Source organism: Stegodyphus dumicola, chromosome 2 (genome assembly GCF_044657685.1).
Source record: "Stegodyphus dumicola isolate Sdum_Otavi_A_Nest chromosome 2, ASM4465768v1".
Taxonomy (NCBI): Eukaryota; Metazoa; Arthropoda; class Arachnida; order Araneae; family Eresidae; genus Stegodyphus; species Stegodyphus dumicola.
The window spans coordinates 265,712,943-265,738,638 of record NC_140769.1 but is presented as its reverse complement, the minus strand read 5'-3'; the positions used below and the strand labels follow the sequence as shown (position 1 = coordinate 265,738,638).

The 25,696-nt window shown below is 32.2% G+C and overlaps 1 protein-coding gene across 1 annotated transcript; it reads left to right on the top strand.

Annotated features, from left to right (window-relative positions):
* The first annotated feature begins 5,162 nt into the window (after positions 1-5,162).
* LOC118180025 (uncharacterized) lies at positions 5,163-24,764 on the top strand. The gene is made up of 2 exons (XM_035349175.2): positions 5,163-5,762; positions 23,670-24,764. The coding sequence occupies exons 1-2, from the start codon at positions 5,376-5,378 to the stop codon at positions 24,501-24,503; spliced, it is 1,221 nt and encodes a 406-aa protein (XP_035205066.1). The 5' UTR covers positions 5,163-5,375; the 3' UTR covers positions 24,504-24,764.
* Positions 24,765-25,696: the final 932 nt, after the last annotated feature.

The following is a 25,696-nucleotide window of genomic DNA, read 5'->3' as shown; positions in this document are numbered from 1 at the left end:
CAGGAACACCGGAATTGGAGAGACAATGAATGGGGACGAGTACTCTTTACAGATGAGAGCAGATTCAGTCCGAGTAGCGATTCTCATCGCATATTCATCTGGAGAGAGCGGGTAAGCCGCAATCATCCCTCGAACATCATTGAAAGGGACAGGTATGGAGGTGGCGGTGTTCTCGTTTGGGGAAGCATCATGCTTGGTAGTCGTACAGACCTTCACATCTTCGACGCAGGTTCAGTCAACGGGACCCGTTATTGTAACGAGATTCTTCTACCATATGTGCATCTTTTTAGAGGCACTATGGGTCCGCAGTTCCTTTTCATGGACGACAATGCACCATGTCATCGCGCAGTAGCTGCCGAACAGCTCTTAGAGAGTGAGGATATTGAACGTATGGATTGGCCGGCACGATCTCCGGATCTCAATCCCATCGAGCATGTATGGGATTTTCTAGGCAGACGCTTGGCAGCTCGTACCTTACCACCAGTAACGATTCCGGAGCTTCGATTGGCGCTGCAAGACGAATGGGCAGCAATGCGTCAACAACTCATTGACACCCTCATTCTCAGCATGGGCAGACGCTGTGAAACTTGCCTAGCAGTCAGGGAAGATCATATCCCCTATTAAAGCCCGGATGTTTCTTGCTGGACACCCATCACAGGGATGTTTGGCCTTCAGTCGCATTGCGCTCCATGCTACTTTTTCAATAAAGCTTCTTTTTATCCGTCTGATTTCTCTTTTATTAAGTGTTGCTTACATTACTCATGTCCTTACATATTGGGGATCTTACGGTATTAAATGTGTTGATTTGGAAAGCTTTTGTACAAAGTCTCATCCTTAATTTTTGCACACCAGTGTAGACTGCAATCACACCACTCACCCGAAGGCAAAAATATAGAAAAGGCAAAATCAAGGGTTAAATTCTTCAATTCTAATGAAAATGCAGTAGCGAAGTAAAGCACTGCGGTTTTTACATAATTTCTGAGTAAGCTATTTGTACGAATTGAAATAATTCTTGCATTTAAACTTGTATTCCAAATTAAGATTTAACTTGAAATTAATGTAGATAATTACTGAGAGAATTAGATTTTTGTAGCGTAGTTTACGTGCGATGAGATTACGTGGTACGAACCGGCAAATCAGGATTTTGAACCATGAAAACATAGTAAATTCTTAATGTATTTTTACAAATTTATTATCTTTATTTATTGGCTTTTTACAAAATTTTAAAAGATATTAAAATGTTTGTGCCTTCAAAATAAAAAATTCTTAGAACTAACAGTTGTTAACATTTTTTATGTGTATATTGTATGTTGTCATCAACAAAGTCTGCTTGGCGAGATTTGTGCCAGTGAAACTGAAAAGTACCTCAGAAACTACACATAAAGATTAAATAAATAAATCTGAAGAATTTTTTTAAGGAATGAGCTGAGAGCATGAAAAATTAAAATGTGTTTTTGAAGAAATATACAACAGTTCCTGAGAAGAATTTACAGGCATCCTTAAAAGTTTCGTATTTAATTGCAAAAAATTTAAAACCTCATACAATTGGAGAATCACTCATTCTTCCTTCAGCAATTAAAATGACATCATTTATGCATGCAGAAAAATATAGTAACGATTTAAAAACAATAACATTAAAAAAGATACTGTTTCTCACCAAATTTTTGTCATATCAGACACTATAGAATACAAAATTCAGTCTTTACTATAAAACTTGAAACTACCGACATTACTAAAATGTTTCAATTTATCGTTTATGTGAGATATGTTTTTGAAAATAACGCAGTAGAATATTTTTTATGTTATAATATTTGGGAAGGAAAAGCAAATGGAGAGAAAATATTTGAAATTATTAACAGACATTTTGAAAAAATGTTACCTAGACACACTGTGTCGCAGTTTGTACTAATGTAAGCTTTTAAAACTAAGACAAAACTTTGGCAAGGAGAATTGAACAACAACAACAAAAAAAAAAAAAAAAAAAAAAAAAACAGAAACATGCTTTTCACAATTTACTAAAGAAAATAATACAGATTTCTTGTTTAAAACAACATGTGATAAAATTGACAGAAAGTTTTTTGAAAAATTTCCAAATAAGGAATTAGGTTGGATCTGTGACCCATTTTGCCTTTGGTGTTTTCAATTCCAATGTATCTCTAAATGAAAAAGGAACAATTAATTGATATTTTAAGTGACGGAATACTGTGTGTTAAGTCTCTAACTTGCCAAAAATTTTAGTTGATTAAAAACTAATATGTCGATTCAAAAGGAATGAAAGTAAATTATTACGTTTCTTACGTAAAATTGTACAATAAACTTTTAGCTTCTATTTAAAACTTCTAAAATGCTTATGTTACATTTTTCTGTTATATAAGCATTGAAAGTGGATTTCTCACTGAAATAGAAATAATTTTGCTATTGAATTAACATGGAGAACTTTTTTATTGAAATATTTTTTCTCTGTGACATTAGTTGCATCTACTACAAAATAAAGATTAAAGAACTGTTTTTAAAACATTTTGAATTCGTTGTCATATTGATCTATGAAGCACTAGATTAGTGAGTTTTTATTACGTTATTGACAAATATAGTTTTTAAACAATCAAAAAATTTAAAGCGGAGATAATTATTTGTCAAATATGAATGTGTTTTCAAAGAGGAAATAAATAATAAGTGATAAAAAGAAAATTCAGTCAGAACATTCACATCTCTAACAAAGTAATTTGCTTTGATTTAATCTTTATAATACAATTTATTTTAAAATGATAAGGCAAAATCTAATGTGAAAGGTTATGCGAAGATTACGATAGTACCTAGAGTTTTCAGCATTTCGTATAATCCTATAACCAGATAATAATAATATTAAAATAAATTTTATCTGAATGAAGTTTTCTTATTACAGAAACAGTAAAATTATGCAATTACATAAACGAATACACTTTCGGACAATATACTTAATATTGTTTACAAGCGCAAGCCAAAGTTCTGTTTATGTTACATTTCGCCCTTCAGCGCATGCTCAAGAATTACCATCCAGGCGAAACTAGTCGATTTGACCATGACGTCAAAAATTCGAAAAGTGGGGTAGGGTTTGGAAATACGCGTCTGAAAGGAGTCTAAATATAAATATAAATATTTTATTCATTTAAAACACGTTTACAACTGGAAATATATCACTACGATCAACGATTGCAAAAATAAAGGCCGGGTAAGGACTTTTAAGCCAAATAACAGACAATACTAAAAATATCCATTCTGAATTCATTTTACGATACGTTTTCAACAATTTCATTATTCTGTCCGTACGTACAGACGTCACGTAAAAATATAGTCAGAATGGTTTGGGAACGGTCAAAATGAACATTTCCGTTGAAATATGATACACGAACATTTTCGGAATTATGGTATTTCCTCTCTTTCGTACATGGAAGTAAAAAGGTAATACGACTAAACGGCCGCTGATAAAAATAGAAAGAATGCTAGAAACAATATGAGAGTACAGAGACTTTGAACAGAGAAGCGTTGCTTCGAAAACAAAAGGAGAAGAATCTAAAACTTTCTGATCGCAATGCCTTCCCAAAGTAATTTTCGCTTTCAAACAGAATGCTAAAGGGCAAAAGATCCAATATCGACATGAGAACAAACCTAGGTTGTATTATTCATAAAGTCTTTAAAAGTCTCAACCTTCGTCACAGGCAAACAGTCAGAAGTTAGAGTCGTTTTTAAGTAATATTTATTCTAAAATAAAATTCGTCTGCTAAAATTGTGGTTCAGTTACATAAAAGAAATGCCGAAGCACTTTTATTGTGTTTTAACTCAAAAGTTGAGAAATAACAGAACCTGGGGGAGTCCTCTGGGTTCCGGTACAATTTAAGCACTGGTTAAATGATTGCCAATAGGTCCAATTGGTGGTTAGTCAATAGATGGTTAGACTAATAGGCCTAATAGGTGAATTATCTTTGCAATAGCAAAGATAAAATGCTTTGAGTCTTTACCTAATAATTTAACATTTTATAATTTAGCAATTTAGTTCAAAATATTATGGATTTTACTTGATGATTATGAAACTAGAGAACAACCATTTATAAAGCCGAATATGATATTAAAAATTAAATCATACACTTGATAATTTTGCAGAAAATGTGTGTAAAATCGTGCATGGCTATTGAATGAAAATTGCGTATACAAGGTGATTCCAAATTCATGGTACAAACTTGGAGGGGAGATACAGAACAAAGATATGAATAATATTCACATAAGAAACCCAGGTCGCAGTCAATTTATAAAGCCGTAAATACAACTTGAAATGCATTTACAAAAAGAAATCATTAAAATGAGACTGAGATGGCATAACATGTCATGAATTGCTTCATACCAAGAACAGCAGTCACAGGATCTTTTATCACTCATTTAAAGAGATCTTATTTCAAACTATGTCTCGAAATACATTTGCAGATTAGTAATATGCATAAATAGCCACCGTTGCCGGTAGAGGGCCGTAAGTTGACTTTGACTTGAGGTTCCACCTGATGTTTCCTTTCTGGCCAACCTCTTAGAATATATTTCTTTAATTTCTTCTGCGATAGAGAACTTGAAGTTCCTCAGATATGTTTCATGTAAAAAAATGTTCTTGTAGGAATATTAACTGTATGTAAAATAAATTGAGCTGTGTTTTTACAAAATTAATTCCTTAGTAATATCAAAAATATTGATTCGAGTAGGCTTTAGAATGTTTTTTTGAGTAAATTTGATTAATAGAGTATTAAAATTTAACTTAGAATAATCATTGGTTAATTATCAATGTAAGTGTAGATTTTAAAATGTTGTTAAAATACCAAACTAGCTTTCAAATTGTTTAATTACAAGGCAAACTCTATTTCTAAGCAATAAGTATCATAATTCCCCAGTAGATGGCAGCACATCAAAACGTTATTCAGTCAGTAATATTAAGCATTGATTTATTTTAAACTTAAAGTATAATGTTCATTTACCCTTATCTAAATAAAAAATTAAAAAAATTATTTCAAGTGGGGTTCTTAAAAAGTATTCTTATTTTAGAGAGTAAACAAATTCTTTGGTAAGGGGTTAGAAATTATACGAGTTTTGAGAAGTATGCTCACTGCTCAGGAACTCAATGATCAACTCAACTCAACTCACGCTGCTTCTGAATGAACATTTCTGATGTGTGATTGCGGCATTGAAGTTATGTATGTCTGAAGCGGAATGAAGGGTACAAACTAATGTTTCAACTTTTATCTAGCACTCTAAAAACGTAATTGTGTAAGGAACTGATTCATTATTGTTCATTGAAATTTCTTTAAAGTTAACTTTTTAATCTTGCCAATTCTTGTAAGCAATACCAATTATTTGAAAGTATGGAAAGTGAAATTAAGAACTTTGATAATTTTGGTGATTCCGAAATGGTGCAAGCATTTGAGGTAACTGTTCAGCAACAAAATCAGGTGATGATTTCGAGGATTTCTGAGGACATTAAATCTTTGGTTAATTTCCCAATGGTGCATCAATTGGGTGTGCAAACTGTTCATCCAAGAACTTCCTTGATAACTTCTGAGAATACTAATTCTTCAAACACGTTATTTAACACCCAAACTGGTCAAATTTCGGAACCAGATGTGTTGCATGCTCATCGAGTACCTCCTTTGATAATTCCTGAGAACATTAATTCTTCGTATAGTTTATTTAACTCCCAGATTCGACCAGATGTGTTTATTCAACCACGATTGGACTTAGCTAACGAAAGAGTAAGACTTTTTTTTTATTATTTTCTTTAGCACTTTGTGAAATAATATAGAGGCACTTGAATTTGATTTCCTTCACTTTGAAATATTTTTTATTTTCTTTTAATAACAGAATCTAAGAAACTAAAGTAACATAAACTAGTTTGAAATGCATTTATTAACCTTTTGTAAATTTAAAATATTATCTAAGTACTAATATAATAAAACATAAATATGAACTAACTACTTAAAATATTAATGTTTAATACATTATATTTTGTAATTAAAAATATTAACATTTTGTAAATTTCATTACTCATAACAAAGTAATTGTCATAAATTCATTTACAGTAGTGTTTCAAGAATTTATCATAGCAGTACTAGAAATATTGAAAATTAGAGAAAGACTGTTTATTCTGATTAAGAGCTTATTTTTTAGGATTGTTACTTAGTCTAGATCGGGTTTTGTTGACAATCCGCCATTTTTTTCCGATCTTCAAAACCGGGTCTACCTTGGCGACCGAAGTTTGTCGCCAAATAAAAAAATCGCCAAAAGGACCAACAGCTTTAGTATTAGTCCTTTTTGGCGAGAAATTTGTTTGGCGACATTTTGGAGCGATAAATGAAAAATTATGATAACCTTGGTAACCCTAAGTGCTGAGCTTCAAACATGCCGCCATTTCTGTTCACGTAACTTTAACGAATTTGATAGGTATCAGAGCATTGATGGCAGGAGGGATAAATTGTGTGTTTTTCTTAAAGTTACTTTTGTGTTAGGAAAGCACAACATTTAAAATATTTTTTAAAAAGCCAAATTTTTGATAGTTAAAACTGGTGCTTTTAATATTACATCACATGAGTCTTGACATTTTTTCATATGTCAACTCTGCATATTATTATAAACGCCACCCCCCTCCCCAAGAAAAAAAAAGAACACATTTTCAGTAGCATGAGGTATACTCTTGGTGTTTCCTTTGCTAAGGAGATCAAAATTACCATGGTCTAAAAATACTTGTATACCTCATATTAGAACTATAGGGATGTGTAATTGCATGAATTCATAGGTTCAAATCAGGTTTCATTAATTGCTTTTATAACATTTTCATAATTTGTCTGACTATAAAAAATATAATGTTGCTTAGATTATGGAATATATTGCTTATAATTTAGAGTTCTCAAATTTTGTAAATCTTACAACCTAACAGCTGTATATGAATAACCTTCACTGAGTATTATTACTTTCATTAATAGTATGTTGACATAACAGTCGACTTTTTATTTTAAATTTTATGCAAATTTTCTACATTACTTAAACATTTTATCTAACAGAAATCTGAATTTTTTGTAATAAAAACTCTATAATAAAAGTAAGAGTACAATTTATATATAAAAATTTGACTACATGGCAAGCACTTAGATACTGATTTCAATGTCTTTAAATGTTATTATCATAAAGTTTAGATATATTCTTATCAAGTTAAGATATACTTTTATTCTATTATAAAGTTTAGATGTACAGAACAGAAGGCACACTTTGTACTTACGACTCGGTCAACCACTTGTGGCAAGATAACTTATGATAACAATTAAGTTCAAATGTAAAATTTAAATTAAAATTAATTTGTAGCCCAAAGGCTGCACAAATCAATTTAATGCAAAGTTGGTGAAAAACTTAACTGGCATGGAATTCAACTATCAGCAATTATAATGCAAGGCTAAAGACTACAAATCTTTTCTTATCTAGCAACCTGTTAATGTGGCCTCAAAAGGCAAAACACGGTTTGTTTTATAAAATAAAAACTTCATTTGGATTCTGGTGAGAAAACGGATGGAGGAAATTGACATTAAAGATCCCAAGAATAAAATAACTCTGGTTACAAAATAAAGGAACGTTACAATATACTTTGTTCCCTGATTAATTATTCAGTACATGAAATAGTGTAATGCATTTTTGTTTGCATCACATACAAATTATTTAGTTTATTTAAATGCTTTCCAAAACTGACAGGATTTTGCAAACATATTGACCATATTTTTTTGACCTATAGATGCAACACTTCTTCTCTTCAGAAGTAAGATTTAGAATTAAGAAATAAGAAAATAAGAGAGAATTATGAATAAAAAATAAATACATATGCTGGCTAGCAGAAGAAGGATGCCTTCATAAAGTTCTTTTTAAGAGAAACTGGCACAGGTTCACATTACATCTACGGAAAACTACTAAAACTCCCATATAGCCAGCCTGAACTACCACTGTTCAGTGGCTATCACTCCACCACTAGTGGATTCCAATGACTTTGAATTTTTCACAGAAATCATCATTTACGATGATTGTTGTATTATTACCATTGGTACAAAATTTACTCATTATGATAATTTAATTTTAGCTTTTAAATTATAATCATAAATTACTTGTAATAAATTGAGGGATTAAAAAATACACATTTCTTAATATTTTTACCATTTACAATATTTAATCATAAAAAATATTTCTAACACTGGTACAAAACTTGCCCATTATAATTGAATTTGATTTCCTTCACTTTGAAATATTTTTTATTTTCTTTTAATAACAGAATCTAAGAAACTAAAGTAACATATACTAGTTTGAAATGCATTTATTAACCTTTTGTAAATTTCATTATTCATAAACATAAAAATTAACCTTTTGTAAATTTAAAATATTAGCTAAGTACTAATATAATAAAACATAAATATGAACTAACTACTTAAAATATTAATGTTTAATACATTATATTTTGTAATTAAAAATATTAACATTTTGTAAATTTCATTACTCATAACATAATAATTGTCATAAATTCATTTACAGTAGTGTTTCAAGAATTTATCATAGCAGTACTAGAAATATTGAAAATTAGAGAAAGACTGTTTATTCTGATTAAGAGCTTATTTTTTAGGATTGTTACTTAGTCTAGATCGGGTTTTGTTGAGAATCCGCCATTTTTTTCCGATCTTCAAACCCGGGTCTGCCTTGGCGACCGAAGTTTGTCGCCAAATAAAAAAATCGCCAAAAGGACCAATACTAAAGCTGTTCCCATAAAACTATAATACTTTTTGTTTCTCCTCAAATTAAACTAACTTCCTTTATTCTTTTCTTGTATTATTATTTAGTTAAAATTCAGATTAAGAACTTGCACAGTCAGTTAACAATAAAGAAATTGTTAAAATTAAACATTGTGTGGAAGTTTGCATACTTGCATGAATTTTGCATTGTTTAAAATTAATTTTGCAATAAGAAACAAGGCCAACTCCAATTGAATATCAGCAGACATTTAAGAGTGCAAATTAAGTTGTGTTCATAAGTTACAACTAGGCTTATTGTGCTTAAGTTTCTACTAGGTTTAATTTATATAGAGTACCAAATATAATGATTGCCTGGGGCAGTGACTTCAAATTAGCATTTCAAAATTTTTTTTACTTAGTCTAATTACTTCTAAATATAATTCCAGATTTTGTGATTGCACATTTGATGTGGATAAAACATTACAAATTAATCCATTCTGTATTTATGCTGGACAAAATTAATCCATTCTTTGTTTATGCTCTAAAAACTTTAAGAACTTCTACATTTTATTCCAAATTTAACATTAGCACATCGTGTGATACAAGTAAAGGGAAAACATTATACTATATAATCTTATAGCTCTTGTGTGCATTTAGCAGAATCTGTAATGTATGTAAATGTGTAATACCTTTTCATGCTTCTGATTTTTAGGCCTGATAAGGCTAATCTTTGCAATATGGTAACAGGTAGTTTGGCGACATTTTGGTAAAGCAATAAAAGTTACTAGCTAGGACTTTAGCAGTGTACATGGATAAAGTCAAGTGTGTGCACAATGCCATTTTTGTGAAATTCTGGGATTTTTTTCAAGTGAAAATAGGTCGATGCGTACATGGATGATACCGTATATGTGCAGTTCTTAAAAACGGGGCAAGCAATGGGCGATTCTGCACTTTTTCCCAATTTTGCACCTAATCTTCGTCATGATTAAGCACTTTTGTTCCATAAAAGTTCTGGCATAAGCGTAATTCGGCTAGCAGATTGTTGGAAAAAAATGTTGAGGGGGGGAAAAGCCTTTACTTCGTGAAAACAAAATGGCGTCCAAAAAAACTAGCAGGATGCTGTAGCAGGGTTGGTCGCCAAAAAATCGCCAAGTTACCATAATCCGAATATTAACCCCAGAGATATTTTATGTCTTTACAGAACTTTAGTTGTAAAATTAGATGCAGTGTCAGTAAAAATTATATTTCAGTTTTCCCCTTGGCAACTGGCCAGTAAGGCACAATTTCAAGATGGCCACTACGCAAAACCAAAATAACAAGACAAAGAACTACAGTAACTCTGTGTCTATGTAAAGTTTGCAGCAAATCTGAAGCTCAGTAAACTGTATTTTTTAATCACATAATGAAATAACATAAAAAAGGAAGTACGTGTTATCACATATGCACACACTACAAAAAGGAAATATCGACTTGCCATATTTAGAAATTTCTGTGTCTTCAATCTGTGACACACAAAATTCCTTAAGATCATCCAAAAACTTTTCTAAAATTATCTGAACTAGAATATGCATACTGCCGCCACCACATAAATTCACAAAAATAAGAGCAAATAATATCCTCCGTAGTGCTGGACTGGTGGTGACATTTCTTGCATGAACCTTTCTTGTGACAAAACCATCTGAATGATATTTATGTTTAACCATACTCATTTCCTTCATACAAACAGGACACTTATAATAACTATAGTCAAAAGTTGTTAATTCGGACACCCATAATCCGGAATGATCTATAATCCAGACCTCAAAGCTAAAAACTTTCTGCACATAGGCGTTTACGCGTGCGCGTAAGACCTTTACGACCGCGCATATTCGTGTGCGCAGGTGCAGAATACGTTTTCGCGTGTGCGTTTAATGTATAACGGACGGTATAAGCTAAAATTATCTAATTATCTATTTCAGTTAATGTTGATTGTGTTGTTCCTTAATCTTCGAATTGGATCCGGCTTATTATTTTTTGCAGACTAAGAGCAATTTTATAAAAGTAAACTTGAACTTTCGATTATGTCAAATAGAATTTCCGATGCTGGAGCTCCCAAAGGATCTACAAAACGAAAGTATGTTTCGATGTCCATTAAATAAAAAGTGGAATTGCTGCAAAAAATGGATAAAGACATGAAGAAGGTGACTGAGAGGTTCGTGAAAACGAAAAAATTTCGTTTAAAAAAAACAAATATTAAGCTTTTTTTTTTGTAAATTTTGATACCCTTTAGATCATAATTGTTCTTTATTTCATAAATTACGGTTTCATATTTTTAATTTTATAATTTCTGCATGCCATCTTACGAGACTTAAACTGATGATCTATAATCCGGAAAAATCGATAATCCAGAATCGCCGAACGGATTAACGACTTTTGACTGTACTAAGTAAACCTTCATTTACACACCAGTCAATTAATGCTTTTTTTTTTTTTTTTTCCTTTCATTCAAATCGTACAAAAACTTCGGCTAATCTTTGGAATATGGTAACAGGTAGTTCGTGACATTTTGGTAAGGCGATAAAGGTTACTAGCTAGGACTTTAGCAGTGTACATGGATAAAGTCAAGAGTATGCGCAATGCCATTTTTGTGCAATTCTGGGATTTTTTTTTAAGTGAAAATAGTTCGATGTGTACATGGATACCGTGTATGTGCAGTTCTTAAAAACGCGGCAAGCAGTTTGCGATTCTGCACTTTCTCCCAATTTCGCACCTAATCTTCATCATAATTAAGCACTTTTGTTCCATAAAAGTTCTAGCGTAAGCATAATTCAGCTAGCAGATTGTTGGAAAAGAATGTTGAGTTAAAAAAAAAAATGCCTTTACTTTGTTGAAACAAAATGGCATCCAAACAAAACTAGCAGTTTTTTGTAGCAGGGTTGGTCGCCAAAAAATCGCCAAGTTACCATAATCCAAAGATTAACCAAAACTTCAGATTAATCTCATCACATTCAGCCATTTTACGGTGCACAGCATAAAATAAGCAACATACTTCATAACCTGACATCCAACACAGAAATAAGCCCTTACAAATATTTTCCCCATCAGTCAAATTTACTGTAATCATGTCATAATAGGGTTCCATAACATTCAACTACTCAGGTTCGCATAAATAAAACAACAACTTGGGATAATCCAAGGAATACCTTAAAATATAGACTAACCCCCTTTCCAAATATGAACATTTCCACATATAAAATAAATAAAATATCCAAAAACTTTACCTCTAAATCATCTATTATATTATAAACGTCACCAACGAATTCATACCGCAAGCATTACAAATACTTAGTGTCAAATATTTAAATTACTTCCATACACGTTTACTTCAACTAAAACATATACCAAATTCCTACAAACATAAAATTCACGAAATAACTATCATTTAATTAAAATATCACTAAACCATGTACATGTCGACTTATTTTTACTTAAAAAAAAAAATCCCAGAATTGCACAAAAATGGTATTGCGCACACTCTTCACCATATCCACGTACACTCCTTTTTTCTCATAAATTAGAAAAATTTCACGAAAATGCATAACAATTTTCTGAATCTTTAAACCCGTTAAAAAGAACATATATGAAATTACCTAATAACGAAAAAGTATATACCCTTTCCAAATATGAACATTTCCACATATAAAATAAATAAAATATCCAAAAACTTTTACCTCTAAATCATCTATTGTATTATAAACGTCACCAACGAATTCATACCGCAAACATTACAAATACTTAATGTCAAATATTTAAATTATTTCCTTGCACGTTTACTTCAACTAAAACGTATACCAAATTCCTACAAACATAAAATTCACAAAATAACTATGATTTAATTAAAATATAATTAAATTCAAAAACACTACTTAAAATATAAATAAGCACATACATTAAATTAATAAAAATTAGCTTACAATCCTAATTACTTTAAACTAAATCATTGCTAATAACAATTTTCCCAATAATACCAAATTACTTTACTTCCACCTTACATTTAGAACAATGCATAAAAATAATATCCTTAAATAATTAAAAATACTAACTTACCTAATCTTCTTCAGAATCTTGATTACGTGTCCGATAAACTTTTCTTATTTCTGTTTCAGGATCTTTAAAATCATACTTATAGTTCACAGCAAGGTACCAGGTAAAATAAATAACTTAATAAAACATCTTTACTTCTATCTCGCACTAAATACCCATTTCGAATTCACTTTAGTTAGGGCCATGGGATCCAAAAATTAACGAACACTGTTTCACACAACACAGAATAAAGCCAAATACAAAATTTCCAGATTTTTTCCCGATTTCGCTCCTTTTCCGATTAAAGAACTGTAATTCGTCCATTAATATCACATGACATATCCCATGATCTCTCATTTCCCTCACACAAAATAATGCATAACGGAACTGAGTACTGCTTACATTATTACCGAAGTCCCAGGTACTAACCTTTATCGCCTCCAAAATGTCGCCAAACTACCAGTTACCATATTCTAAAGATCAGCCGGAAAGGGTATATACTGTTTCGCGATCAGGTAATTTCATATATGTTCTTTTTACCAGGTTTAAAGATTCAGAAAATTGTCATATATTTTCGTGAAATTTTTCTAATTTATGAGAAAAAAGCAGTGTACATGGATATAGTGAAGAGTGTTCGCAATGCCATTTTTGTGTAATTCTGGGATGTTTTTTTAAGTAAAAATAAGTCGACGTGTACATGGTTTATATGTATGTGTTATTTTGAAAAACGCATAAGGAGTATGGTATTGTGTACTTTTTCCCAATTTTGCAGTGAATATTTGTCATGATTAAGTAGTTTTGTTAGATAAAATTTCTAGCATAAGTGTAATTCGGCTAGTAGATTGTTGGAAGAAGTGTTCAGTAGATAAAAAGAAAAGAAATATGTCTTTACTTCGTGAAGACAAAATGGCGGCGGGAAAAAAAAATAGAGGGTTGCTGTAGGAGAGTTGGTCGCCAAATTTTCACCAAAAAATCGCCAAGTTACCATAATGTAAAGATCAACCCCATACGGTCTTCTTTACAGAGCTTTATTTGTAAATATAAGAATTAGTGGAGTCCTATGGAAAGCCTTTAAGAATGTTAAACAAGATTAAGTAAGTAAAATAACGAATAATTAAAGTAATAAAATAATTAAAAAGTAGACTGAATAAAGAGGTAAATAAAAATTATTTAAATTATTAAACTAATGATGAATAGTTAAATAATAAAATAAAATACTGGATCTTGTCTTAGTTGAAGCCATAGCTAGTACTATAATTTTGTGAAAACTCAAAAGTTCATCAACTGGACTCCATCTGAATTAAGCGTGGTAATACATTATAATGTACTATTTTAATGGATGATAGGAACTAAGATATTTGTTTCCCCAGAGAACCAATGAAAAAGGATAAAACTGTAAAAGTGTCACTAAAGAGGAAGAAAAATAAAATAGAGAAACGAAAACTTGACACTATAGAAGGGAATTTTATGGAGATGTGTAGGTTTGAAAACAAAGTTAAAGAATTCAACATTTTCTAACCACAATTCTTTGCTGAAATAATTTTAACTATCTAGCAGAATATGACAGGCAAAAAGAGATTGATTTTTAAGGATTACTTATTGTCACAATTAATATTTTAAATAAACAACATCTGCATAAATCATGGTACAGTTGCATAAAAAATGTGCTGGAAGCCTCTTATTCCAGGCGGTAGTTTTTTCCAGCCAGAATTATGATTTATTTCAAATGCAGCCAAGCTCCTGTGGGCTCTCTCAATTTATGCTCTGCTGGTTTTCCAGTACAGCAAACGGTAGAAGGACATATTTTCATTTATCACATAAAAACTTTTGTAATTTATCATTAGTAATTATAAATAGTTTAAGATTATTAACCATAGACAAACATAAATCTGAAATATTGTTGAATAAAATTTTAAGGGCGTCATACTGAATTAAATAAAAACATTGGGTGTTTTTGCAAGGATGCAAATAGTCAAGGATGGACAACAAAATAATAAGCAAGATGATTGTAATATTTTTGGCACTTTAAAAAAAAATTACAGCAATTAAAAGGGCGAAAAAAAGAATTTTAAAATTTCCCCTGGAGTGTAAATCTTTCTTTCTGTGCTCAGCTTGAGCTCTAAATTTATTAATGAATAATGAACTAAAAGTCAAAGAAGATACTAATCAATGCTAGAATCTCTTTTGAATGACTGTAATGAAGAATGACTTCTAGTTAACTCTTTTCCTCACTAAAGATATGGGCAAGCATTTCAAGTCTATATCTACTTTAACATTGAAATAACTATCATGTACTCCATGGGAAAGTGACACATTCAGTTTTATCACAGAGAAATTTAGGATGCAGTTTAATTTGTATTGTATTTGATAATTTGACACCAGAATGGGTATCATTAGTGAAGAAGTTTGAGGTAAGATATGAATACTGAACTCATTTTATTACTGACTAACAGGTAAAAACAATATTTTTAGAATAGAAAATACTATAAAATGTGTCTGAAATTACAAGTCTTCTTAAAGATGTAACTAAAAGACATAAATGATATTAAAAACTGATAATAGTTGTTCTAACTTATTCATTTTGTGTAAAAGTTTTGTCGCAAAAATCGCCGCTACACAAATCCAAAGTAACGAGTCAAAGAATTGCACAAACTCGGTATCTGTGTACACATCGACCTATTTTTCATTTAAACAAAAAATCAGAGAATTGCACAAACTAGGCATTGTGCACTCCCTGGACCTTTGTCTATGTACACATCGATATATATTCACCTAAAACGTCAAAGAAGCAGCCAACAAAAAATATGTAATCTCAGTAACCTACATTTTAAATCAAACAATAAAATAACAAAGGAAATTCATCTTAGCACTACACAAAGGAAATATCCACTTATTTTATTAACAAATTTCTGTTTCTTCAGTCAAACAAAATTCCTTAACAGCATGCAAAAACTACTTAAAATTATCTAAACTAAAATCTGTAATACTGGTGTTACCATATAAATTCGCAAAAACGGGTCAGAAACATCCTCCGTAGTGCCCGTATCCTCCAATGTTCAACCATATGCATTTGCTTCTACAAAATGGATATTTATAATGGCTACAAAGTTAACCTTCATTTACACACTGATCAATTAATGCTTTTTTTCCCTTTCGTTCCAAATTGTACATAAACTTCAAATTAATCTTACCACATTCAGCCATTTTACCGTTTAAACCACAAAACAACAATGTATCCAAAATCTGACACACAAACAAGCCTTTCCAAATCTTTTCCCATCATTCAAATTATCTGGAATCGCACAACTAATTACATCATAATAACCCTATTATGGCATTCAACTACTCAGGTTACCATAAATGAAACACCTCGGCGATAATCCAAGGGACACCCTTACATCTACTCTAACCCTGAGTACTAATAACATTAAACACAACACAATGTAAAGTGCGTCTAAATAGTGAAGCTGACAGGGAGATTTTTTAGTGTTTTGAAGTCAATGCTGAACTGAAAAACTCTGAACTCAAAATTGAAAATGAATGCTTTCTTTGGTCTTGTATATACTGCCCTCCAAAAGTTAAGAAAAAGCATGTTTTTTGTGTCTAATTTGAGAATGAAGCAACTTAGAAACAAGAAATTTACAGGACATGTTCACTAAACAATTCTTTAATGAACGTGGCATAGAATGTTTCTAAAGTTCAACACAAATATGAATTGAAACAAAAAATTGCACTCTTGGCAGAGAAATTTAGTCTTAGAGAAACAGTATATAATTTTTGGAGGAAAAATTTCGTGGTAACATTATAAAAATGAGTTCTAATAAGGAATGTCTACCCCTAGCTGCAACACATTGGCGGCAGCGACATTCCATTCTGCCAGTTAAGTTATCAGTCAATGAAATGGGAAGTAAAAACTTAAAACAGCAACATGTCTCCCAAGGTAGTTCCAAAGATGCTCTATCGGATTCAGGTCTGGGGATTGAGCTGGGTGACCCTCAAGATATTCTTCAGCAACCCGAGTCATGCATTGTCATCCATCGGAAGAAATCCAGGACCAATAGCAGCAGCATATGGGTGGACATACTGATCAAGGATCTGGTCTTGATATCACACACCAGTCAAAGTTCCTCCATGGAACACATGCAGGTCAGTGTGAACATGGAGATAGATCTCATCCCAAACCATTATTCCACCACCTCTGTAACTGTGTCTTTCCAGTGTTTGATTGGTTGTATCTGGTGCATTGTTCCCTTCAAATCAACTGACGACCTAAATCACTATCCATTGTGAACCTGGACTTGTCTGTAAAGAGAACAGACGCCCATTGTTGACTGGTCCAAGAGATATGTTCTCTTACCGAACGGAAATAGGCACCTTTGTGTCCTTGGGTCAAGAGGACACAAACAACTGGTCGGTCATCTTGCATACTGACCTGCATTGTGCAATCGTCTGCACACTGTAGTAGTGAAGATTCTTGTTCCTGTTGCCACTAAATGATCTACCATGAGCTGAGACACAGTAGTGTTACCCTTTCTTCGGACCAAAAGAGCTAAATAATGGTCTTCCGCAGATGTTTGTAACTCTAGGTCTGCCTGGTCTTCTAGACACAGAATCCTCAGATTCAAACTGATTCCATAATCGGTGGATCACACTCCGAGACACTGAGTTGTCTAGCAGCATCAGCTTGTGACATCCCCATTTTTATCCATCCAATTGCCTGCCACCTCAACAAATCGGGCAAACGACTTCTCCTGGACATTGATAGACTCCTGGTTATTGCCCACAAAACTGTTATAACAACTGAAGATCAACACTCATGAACAAAAATTACAATTTTTGCATTTTTTCTCCAACTCCTATATACATATTCATTTCTATAAAATAAAAGTGGTAGCTATTGTTTTTGCGTACATTTTCTTAAACTTCATTGCTATCATGCATGTAAATTTAAATGTTACTGAAATTTTTGTAATGGTGAGCTTTGAAAAACAAGCTGTTCCTTAACTTTTAGAGGGCAGGCAGTGTAGTTTTCCCACACCCAAAGAGAAATTTCCAGCACCTTCAATTTCTCAGAATTACTGGAAGGCAGTTGCATATAAGGGCCTGGCTACAGTTATAGGCATTTATTCCAAATAGTTATACAGGAGCAGGACCAAATTGTCAGCAAGTTTGGCGATTTCTCACCAAATTGGACAACAGGAATCAGTCACCAATACCATCACCAGCTTGGCGATTACTAAACAATTTAGTGAGATAGCTATTACTTCAGTGTTAAATAGTTTCTATTGCTACCTTATTTTTACAGGGGAGCTTCACTTTCTTCAGGTCTTTCATATTACATTATAGAAGAGGTACTTCACATATAATTTCACTAATATTGTGCTTACATGAGGTTCAGTGGTGCAGTAGCTGGCGCGTCGTGCAGCACAGGTCCAACGTTCGATCCCCGGGCTGGGCATGGTTAACTCAGCCCTTCATCCCTTGAGTAGATCGATAAAATGAGTACCAAGTTCACTTGAGGACTAAACACTGAGGGGCCTGCAACAAGCTGACCTTTTGTATGAGGCATATGCTTATGCACTCTAGGGCCCACGGTCTAGAAAGCTGCTACCAGAGCACTGCCGGCCTCGACTCTAAGAACTGTTGCACCACTGAGTTTAGTTTATGTTTACATACAAAATTTGTAACGCCCTGTTACATTTTGTTTATAGTATACTTATAAGATATTTTAGCAGATATAAAAATCTTATTCAGATTCAATAAGCATTTGCAGACTACAGTTAAATCCTAATTAAATTATTGCCATATTGATAAAGTTCTTTTAATCATGCTCAGAAATATGATTTATTTATATCAAATATTAACAGTGGAAGTATGTAAGTAAATTATAAATCACTTCTGTATTTTGTAATATTCATTATATCTGGCAATAAAGAACTGTCTCTGGATTTATTAGGAAAATACCAAATTAATTTGTATGTAACCACACTAATAGAGTTATTACTAGAATATAGAATGATACACTATATTTCCTCACATAATTTCCCTTCCCCTTGTTTTTACTAACTATATTGTTTGAAAATCGAGAGGGGAAAATTATGTAAATGTTTTAATTTCTCAAGGACACAGTTGCAATCAGAACATAGAAAAATGAAAAGTAATCATGTATAAACTATAGGAACTGTCACAATATTATTTCTGTAAATGAAACCTGTATTTCAATAAGAGTGCATAGTAATATTAACATTACAGTAGCTAATTAGATATCTTCATTTCTGCTTCCTTGTAATTTAAATTTTGCCGAGTCTTATTGTTGTCCCTGTCCTGCTTTGGTCTCGAATCCTTCATGAATAATTAGAGAAGGTGAATATGCAGCTGAGTTAATTTTTCTTTTATTAAACTAAACTAAACTCAGTGGCACAAACAACCCTTAGAGAGCCATTGGCGGTAGTGACCCAATATCTGCTTTTTAGACTGTTGGTCCCAGGGTGCATGAGCATATGTCTCAGAAAAATGGTAAGCTTGTTGTAGGACCTCCAGTGTTTAGTTCCTAAGCGAACTTGTTACTCATTTTATCTACCCACTCAAGGGATGAAAGGCTGAGTCAACCTTGTCCAGCCCGGGGATGGAACCGTAGATCTGTGGTACTGCTGTGCGTGCATTAGCCACTATGCCACCGAGCCATCATTTTTCTTTTAGGCTGTCGTATATGTTCTCTGAATGCATTGAAGATTGGAGAAATTAGGAAAATTGTATATACAGTCAAAAGTCGTTAATTCGGACACCCATAATTCGGAATGATCTATAATCCGGACCTCAAAGCTACAAACTTTCTGCACACGCGTCGCGTTGAGGCGTAAGACCTTTACGGCTGCGAATATGTGCGTGCGCAAAATACATTTACGAATGCGCGTTTAATGTATAACGGACGGTATAAGCTAAGCTAAAATTATCTAATTCAGTTAGTGTTGCAGATTGCATTGTTCCTTAATCTTCGAATTGGATTCGGCTTATTATTTTTTGCAGACTGTTAGAGCAATTTTATAAAACTAAGCTTGAACTTTCGATTATGTCAAATAGAATTTCTGATATATATTTACTAATATGTAAAGGATCTACAAAGCGAAAGTATGTTTCGAAGTCTATTAAACAAAAAGTGGAATTGCTGCAAAAAATGGATAAAAGCATATCCTTTGTTTATCTAAACTTTAACGTTTGTTTATCTTTAACACGGTGGCGTGCAATGAATTGGAAGTTGATCTGTCAGCACTATCCTTATCTTCAGTGCAGATGTTTTTATTTTATTTCGCTTATAATTCCGTACTAAATGTAGTATTTCATCTCGATGTACTTCTTTGATATGATTTAAATCAAATTCCTCGTCATTATAATTCGCTTCCGATAGCAAAGAAAGTGACAGAGGTTATTGAAAACGAAAAAATTTCGATTGACAAATTAGTCTGTATTCTCAACACAGCAATTATAGGACTTGAACAGCGGAACTTTGTAACTGAACGAGAAATTATGTCTGTTTATAGAATTAAAGGGAATGTATTATTACATAAAAAACGAAGCAACTTAAACAGCTTACATTGAAAGAAATGTTTAATAAAGTAAACAAATAAATATTAAGCTTTTTTTTTGTAATTTTTATTACCCTTTAGATCATAATTGTTCTTTATTTCATAAATTACGGTTTCTTATTTTTAATTTTATAATTTCTGCATGCCATCTTACCAGATTTAAACTGATGATCTATAATCCGGAATCGCCGAAGTCCCGATGAGTCCGGATTAACGACTTTTGGCTGTATATATTTTTAATTTTCAGAACCTGATGCTAAAAAGTTAGGGGAAAATATGCAAATAAAACATTAATAAAGAAAAGGTTATTATTGCTTGAATATCTGTATTATATTTAGTAAGATGTATTTTTCATATATTACACTCATTTAAAATATTGAGCACAAATGATCATATTAATTCAGTAACCCACTATAGCTTATTACTTTAATGCGGTGGAAGGCACATCTAGAAAAGTTACTTGAGCATGTGTGTGGGGTATCACCTGTTCACACTTTGAACAAAATACATTAATATGTTCTTGGCACAGAAACATGACATTGTATTCGCATTTTTCTATCCTTAGCTCGAGGACATTCATCACATCTTTTATATTTAGTTATTTCAAATTTCATCGATTCGTTTGAATTATTCGTAGAAACTTCTGCTTTTCTTTTGCATGCAGTACGTAAATTTCTCGTTAACATATTAATCTTTCTTTGTTCAATACAATTTTTAATTAGTTCTAATGCCAAGTCCTTCAAAAACAGACGTCTGCTTCTATATCTGGTTGGTGGATTAGCAGTTGAAAGCAATATGATTCGAGCATTTATTGCAGCAACATTCAGTGCAGAAAAAAAAAAAAAAAAATTACCATTGGCCATCTTGTTATTCTGGCAACTGAATAACTTGCTGCCATTTTATCTATGTATCCACTACTCCCTCAGTCATTATAAAAACATATAATTTCTGGCTTTTTCTTTTCTCCAGTAGTATCATCTATACCATCACTGTTAAGTAATGTTGAAAGCATAAGAACAGTTTTTCCTTTTTTAGGAACATAAGAAATTAATATTTTATCTTTTTCAAAAGCAAAAAGTGTAGAAAATATTTCTCTTCCCTTAGAAGTAACAAAAAAAATAGGAGGAATTTCATTTTTGTTTTTCCACATTGTTACTACTATTGTCAGCTTTTCTTTTAAAAGATCTGCAGCTAGTGGGTAACTCGTATACCAGTTATCTGTAGTAATATTTCTGCCAGATTTATACAGTGGTTGAATTAATCTTTTCGCAACGTCAGATGGACTGGTACTGACCTTGAAAAGACCATCTGGCTGTGTACCGCATTATATTTCCATATTAGAAGTATAAAAAGTTCTTGAGTCTACCAAAGCAAAAATCTTGATTTCGTATCTTGCTGGTTTGTTCGGCATGTATTGCCGGAACCCACATCTGCTCCGAAAGGGTTCGAGTTTCTCGTCAATAGTGACGTACTTACCTAAATTATAGGTATCTTTGCAATTTGAAATAAATTTTTCAAAGAAATCTCTAATTGCGGGAAATTTATCAAAGTGTTTTCTCTGTGGCCTGTCTAGCAATTTATCGAAACGCATGCAATGTAAAAGAAATAAAAATCACTTATAGGGCATTGTTGTGTGAAAAATTTCAATACCTGTACCATCAGTAGCCCAAAGATCCTTTATGTTGAGATGCGACGACTTGTGAAGGCCACATAAATATAAAAGTCCTGTAACTTCTTTTATCTCGACCATGCCCGAAGCTTTCGCATCTCTTTCATGTTTATAATTTAAAACTACCTCAGAAATATATAAATTTGTACATTCTACAATCATTGGCAATATACTATTATCAATAAGAATATTCCAATTACTAAAGGGATCGGTAACATTTCTGGCTTCTCTTACAGCTCCTAGAAGATGAGTTATAATATTATGTGAACAAACTCTTACCAAATTTCGTCTAAATTTCTTTTTTTTCCCGCACTGTTTTTCCATCTTTTCCAACAAAATCATTGGAATCGTCATCATCTTTAGCATCATCCAGTTCAACATCATCTTCTGTATCTTTATTGTGTTTGCTAAATATTTCACAGTCGGTATCACCTTCAATTTCCGAAATGCAATCTTCATCACTTTCAACTATTTCTAATAAATCTCACAGCCATTGCATCTCCAGTTCATAGGAACTCGTTCTTTTTGCTATAATGCACTAAAAAATCTGTAAAAATATAAATTTAGCTACTGTAAAATCCCTTGCAAGTAGAAATATTTATTGTTATACTCTAGAATTTAATTTCTGAAATAAATATTCCATCAGAAAAACACTTAACGTAGACAGGCGCATGGGTTGTGTCATACCCCAGTTCCAACAAATACCAATAAATCTTTTTCTGAAACACAGGTGCAAAAGTAAAGCGGGTCTGAAGGTCATGCATTACTAGAAACTCAGCTACTGAAAAGGGCACAAAATTTCGGTTTCACAAGTTGGGAATATTCCACAGTTTTGTAGGGGTTGGGGTATAACACACTCCACACGCCTTCCCACGGGTTGAACTAGATAATCAAGGCCATTGTCAGTCCCCATTTTTTATCATAACTTGTGTCATCATCAGTACACAACATTTTTGTTCTGTGCAATTTGAGACTATATTCCGAGTCAGCCTGCCTTTGCCTGTGTTTTGTGAAGCAGAACATGTTAAATGGAAATGAATTAGGACACAAATTTAACTTGCCTTTTTAAATGCAGCTATTGTTCCTATGATTATGAATCAAATCAAGCAGCAAAAAATAACTCTGAAGTTCTTATTTCAAAGTAACAGGCTATAGCAGTAAAATGCTGCAGTTAATGTTAGGTTCGCATTAGGGCAGTTGAATCTGTAAAAGTGAATTAGATTAAAAGCCAGTATGACCCAGCTGTTCCATAATTAGATATTGCTGGTTCTTCTCAATCTTAAATTTGTAAATGTCTTAAATTTGTAAATAATATTTAGAAGTAATCACCTTTTATGAAAACATGCTTTTAATTTTTAGTCTTGTTACTGCAAAACTGATAAATTTTTTAAGAAATGTAATAATTTAGAAACAGCGATAAGATCTCAAAGTTTTATCATCTTGTTTGTATTTATTAGTTATGTTCTTGCTATTATTTATTTGAGTGAAATGTATTTATTAGCATAAAGTGAGGGAAAATGCTGTTGAAGCTGTGTTCTACTTTATGTATAAATGTTTCTTATAAAAACGTCTTGAATTATGTCGTTTCAGGTAAGGAAAAATGTAGCTGCAAGGTTTAAAGAGAAAAATGCGGTTGCTTATAATCATCTGCTGTTTAAACCTGCAGCTAAAAAATTAGGCTCTGATGTTAAATATATTCCTGCAAGATCTCATAAAGAAGTGACAATGTCTGCTCGGCACTATTTAGGGTTAATGCTTTCCAGAGTAAAATCCAAGAAAGAAAAAATAGCACATTTCTCAAGAAGTATAATAAAACGGATACAAGAAATTGAGAAACAATATGGTACAGAAATATCTACTCCTTGCAAGCAGCGCTTAGAATTACTGCATTCAGAGACAAAAGTCGCTGAAAAATCCTTAGCATTTCTGACACGTGTACTGAGATTTGAAAAGCTACCTGGTACAGAAATTCCAACTCCTTATAAGCGATGTTTAATCTTACAGTATTCCAAAGCAAAAATCCATGCAGAAAAAATAGCACTTCAGTCAGCAGGTATGAAAAAACTGTTTCTGAGACTCCTTGCTATGGACATGAGAACTGCTAGTGAGCAGTACTTCAAATTGCTATCTTCCAAGATAAAAGACCATGCGTGCCAAATGGCATTGATGACAATAGACATAAAGAAGCAAATAAAAATTCTTGAGGTATTTCAGGCTGCAAAAGCAAAAATGACATCTCCTTTTAAGCAGTTCCTAGGTTTAGTGCATTCCAAAGCAAAATCCCATGAAAAAAAAATAACATTTCTGGCAAGAAGTGTGAAGAAACTGACAATGCTTGTTAAGCTAAAAGAAGCAGAATATAAAAAGTGGCAAGGGAATATTCCGGACGACCTGCTTGAAAATTTCAAAGCAATTCATATTTAGTTTCTGAAGGAGATTTCTCATTCATTCTGTTCATTACGAGTTCTAATTCTGAATTCCAGTCTTTGCATTCATATTATCCGTAATGTGTTTTGTGTTTGATGTAAGTGTACCTGTTACAAGTTCTATTTATGTATCTTTTGAATGTAAAATCATAATTTTTATACTTCAGATGTGAAGCATTTAATATATTTTGGCCTCATTTCTAAGGCACCTAATAATTGCATTTGTAATACTAAATAAAAGTGTTATTTAAAAAATTGACATTGTTTTGTATGCTATGTAAATTTGCTTTAATTGTTTTGTGTGTATATAATAGAAACTGATTGTTTAGACTATGATAAGTTGAACTGAATGTTAATTTAACGATAACTGTCTCACTAAGTTGAATTTTTATATGCTTAATTGTTTTAACTGATTTCAGTGTCTGAATATTTGAAATGGGCGAATGCAAGACAGTAGCTTAGCGATCAAGTCAGTCTTCTTGGCATCTAATCGAAATAATTTGTAATGTAAGCTTTAATGTATGAATAAATAGCAATATTCACAAAATCAAGGAAAGAAAGTTTACACTTAAAAATACTGTCTTTTCCCTTTAATCTGGAAGAAAATTAAGGAATCCTGGTATATTTAAAAGAAATTTGGATAGACACTGGAAATCGGATTTGAAGCTTGGTGTCCAGGTCTAAGTTTAGAGGCTGAAAAGTATAGGGTAATTTACTCATGTATTCCCCTTTTTTTCCTCCTTAATTTTCACTCTGAATATTAGGAGGCGGGGACTATGCCATTTTTGACTGTAGGGACAATGAACTTGTATGATTAAAAAGCATATGAATATTTGCACTAATAATTTCTATTGCTTATTGCCTTCCATACCTTTTTATTTCTACATTGTACATTGTTAACCATATTTTTGACTACTGATGAGCATTTTTTCATTAATCTTAACAAGAGTCTCATATATATGACAGTTTTGGTTAATTTATCGTCAATCTTGAAAGAGTTGTTGCAAGTAAAAGGCTTGAGAACAGTGAAAATGTCTGAGGGTGTGTTAATCTATGTAAATTAAATCTGTAAATTATTAATAAAAGCCCATAATAATAATTTTTAATAAGAAATAAAGGGAAGACAAAGTTATGTATGTTCTATTTTACTGACTATAGTAGTAAGTAAAAGACTGCAAAGAGAAGCAGTTA